The 2500-nt window shown below is 48.8% G+C and overlaps 1 protein-coding gene across 1 annotated transcript in view; it reads right to left on the bottom strand.

Moving 5' to 3' along the window:
• tm9sf2 (transmembrane 9 superfamily member 2) overlaps positions 1-2500 on the bottom strand; it is a 40154-nt gene that overhangs the window by 13420 nt on the left and 24234 nt on the right. The window contains exon 11 of the mRNA XM_063212032.1: positions 2006-2125. Coding sequence (XP_063068102.1) covers positions 2006-2125 — 120 coding nt within the window. The remainder of the gene's footprint in view (positions 1-2005; positions 2126-2500) is intronic.

Genomic DNA, 2500 nt, shown 5'->3' with positions numbered 1-2500 from the left:
AAAAATAACATCCCCCCAACAAGTTAAACTGATTTGAACCGTCATTGTGTCTCAATCGTTAGAAGCCTGGCCATGTTGCTAAGTCCTGACGATGCGCGGGAAGACAATAGCTTGTGAGCAGCTGGACATAAGGAGAGCTTGTCAGGCTGAACAGACGTCCCCATACGCAGACCAAGCCACAACATCTGGCCTGCTAAAACTCAAGCGATCAGAGAAGATGTCTGTGAATGCTACCAGTCACCCAAGCCATTATCAGTGATACAAGCCATATCAACAATATGAACAGGCTGAAGCTCCAAAAACAAAATCAGTTGCGATTCACTATTTTTTTTATCTTCATGGTCAAGCCATGAATTCATGTTCTGATGTTGATGTCAGGCTACAAGATATTTTTCGATCCTCCCTGACTGCCTTCAACCCATAATCGCCACAATGATCATCATTGTGAATGTAGTTAAAACGAGCTGCAGTACTCTACAATTACGTGACTCCAACAGAAAAATAAATGATTATGGCGGTTCTTTATGAAACCCATCAAGAAGTGTTTCTTCTCTTTCTAATCCTGTCCCATTTCCATCCAACTCAGTGATGACTCCTAGCTGATTTCCGTCCAATCATCAACATCATGAACATAATTGAGAGTGTAGCCATAATGGACAGCAGCACTGTTACCCAAAGCTCCTATTTGACATTTGTACCGAAGTTATTTTGCCCTGGTAAACATGAACATTGTTGTCTTCAGGGCTGTAAATTTACTTTTTTCATCACCAACCAAAACCAGCCAGTGCATGCTTATCTTACTAGCCAAACAAGCTCACTAATGGGTCAAACTAAGGTAAGTTGGTCTTTTCTACCAGCTAAACTCAAATTTCACCAGCATTTGGCCAGTTGGCTGGTGTTAATTTAGAGCCCTGGTTGTCTTTATAAAGCACATCGAGTTGATGGAATAAACCCTGGTCAGATTACTGCACATCGAGTTCACTGAATACACTCTAATCAGATTGCAATTTTATGACTACAAGACACTTTCTGACCTCTCCTGACTGCCCTCAGCCCATAATCTCCAAACCCAATCATCATCGTCATCGTCATCATCATCATCATCATCATGCTAAGCGGCAGCACAAAACGCCTGAGTGACAATAACAGCGCATTCAGGCCAACTGAGAACCGTGCCGGTGCCCGTTCCCGCACCTAGTCGCGAACCGGCCGTCGTTTTCATGCCACAGATTTTAGCGTTCGCAATGCGAACCACAAATTACTAGGTTTTTCTCCGCAAACCGTGACAACTGCGTGGCCGTCAGCAGGTCCACCCGGGTAACAAGAGTCACGTGCGGAAAAAGTTCAGAGCCCGGTATGAACGCGGGAGGTTGGTAGATAAGTACTTTAGTGACAAACATTACTGGTGCGGGGCACCGGCTCCATTCTGGCCGGCCTGAAAGACCTATAACAGATCATTACAGGTAGCTTTCCCTATCGTCTGCAGTTTCTCTACTTGTTGATCCTGGCAGGCTGGCTGGCTGGGCTGGCTTTGCTCTCCTCAGTGATTTTACCCTCTTCTTACTCATCAACCTCATGATCATCATCATCATAATCATGGTGAGTTTAGCTCCAGTGGACAGCAGCACTCGGCACCCTGCCCCACTGACACTCATGCCCGCTAACGAGCTTGACCTCTGGGGTCAGCGGAGAGCGGTGGGAGGGGGTGGGGGGTGGATGGATGTTGGAGTAGAACAAGTGGTAGTGAGGCGTGATATCAGGCTCAGAGGTTTGTGTGTGTGTGTGTGTGTGTGTGTGTGTGTGTGTGTGTGTGTGTGTGTGTGTGTGTGTGTGTGTGTGTGTGTGTGTGTGTGTGTGTGGTGCTTCAGGTTTGAGAAGTTGGGGTATATAGGGGGCTTGGTGTGAGTGTGTCAGACTCAGAGGTTTGGGGAGCATGTGCGCGCGCACATGCGTGCATGTGTGCCCGCATGTGTGTGTGTGTGTGTGCATCTGTGTGTGTACTCACACTTGTAGAAGCGTGCGGCCACGTATCCGGCAGGTGTTCCCAGCAGGACCCAGAGCACCACGGCACACGTCATCAGAGCACCACGATTAGCCGGAGACAGGAAACCCAGACACGCGAAGACTGGAGAGAGGGAGAGAGAGAGGGAGAGACAGAGAGAGAGGGGGGGGGAGAGACAGAGAGGGAGAGAGATAAAGAGAGGGGACAGAGAGAGAGAGCAAGAGAGAAGGAGAGAGCGAGGGAGAGAGAGAAACAGACAGAGAGGGGGGGACGGAGAGAGGGAGAGAGAAGGAGAGAGCAAGGGGGAGAGAGAGAGAGAGAGAGAGAGAGAGAGAGAGAGAGAGAGAGAGAGAGGGCATATGGACACAGAGGCATATGGAGACGCATGTCAGATTCCGAGTGGATTCCCTGATCCAATGTGCGCACATGCGTGCAAGGGCACAGACATGTGATGACAGATATACACACAGGTGGTCATGGCAAAACCATCTGGCAAGT

This window comes from Engraulis encrasicolus, chromosome 12, assembly GCF_034702125.1.
Source record: "Engraulis encrasicolus isolate BLACKSEA-1 chromosome 12, IST_EnEncr_1.0, whole genome shotgun sequence".
Lineage (NCBI taxonomy): Eukaryota > Metazoa > Chordata > Actinopteri > Clupeiformes > Engraulidae > Engraulis > Engraulis encrasicolus.
Note: the sequence above shows the minus strand (reverse complement) of the source record. Positions and strands in the feature narration are given on the sequence as shown.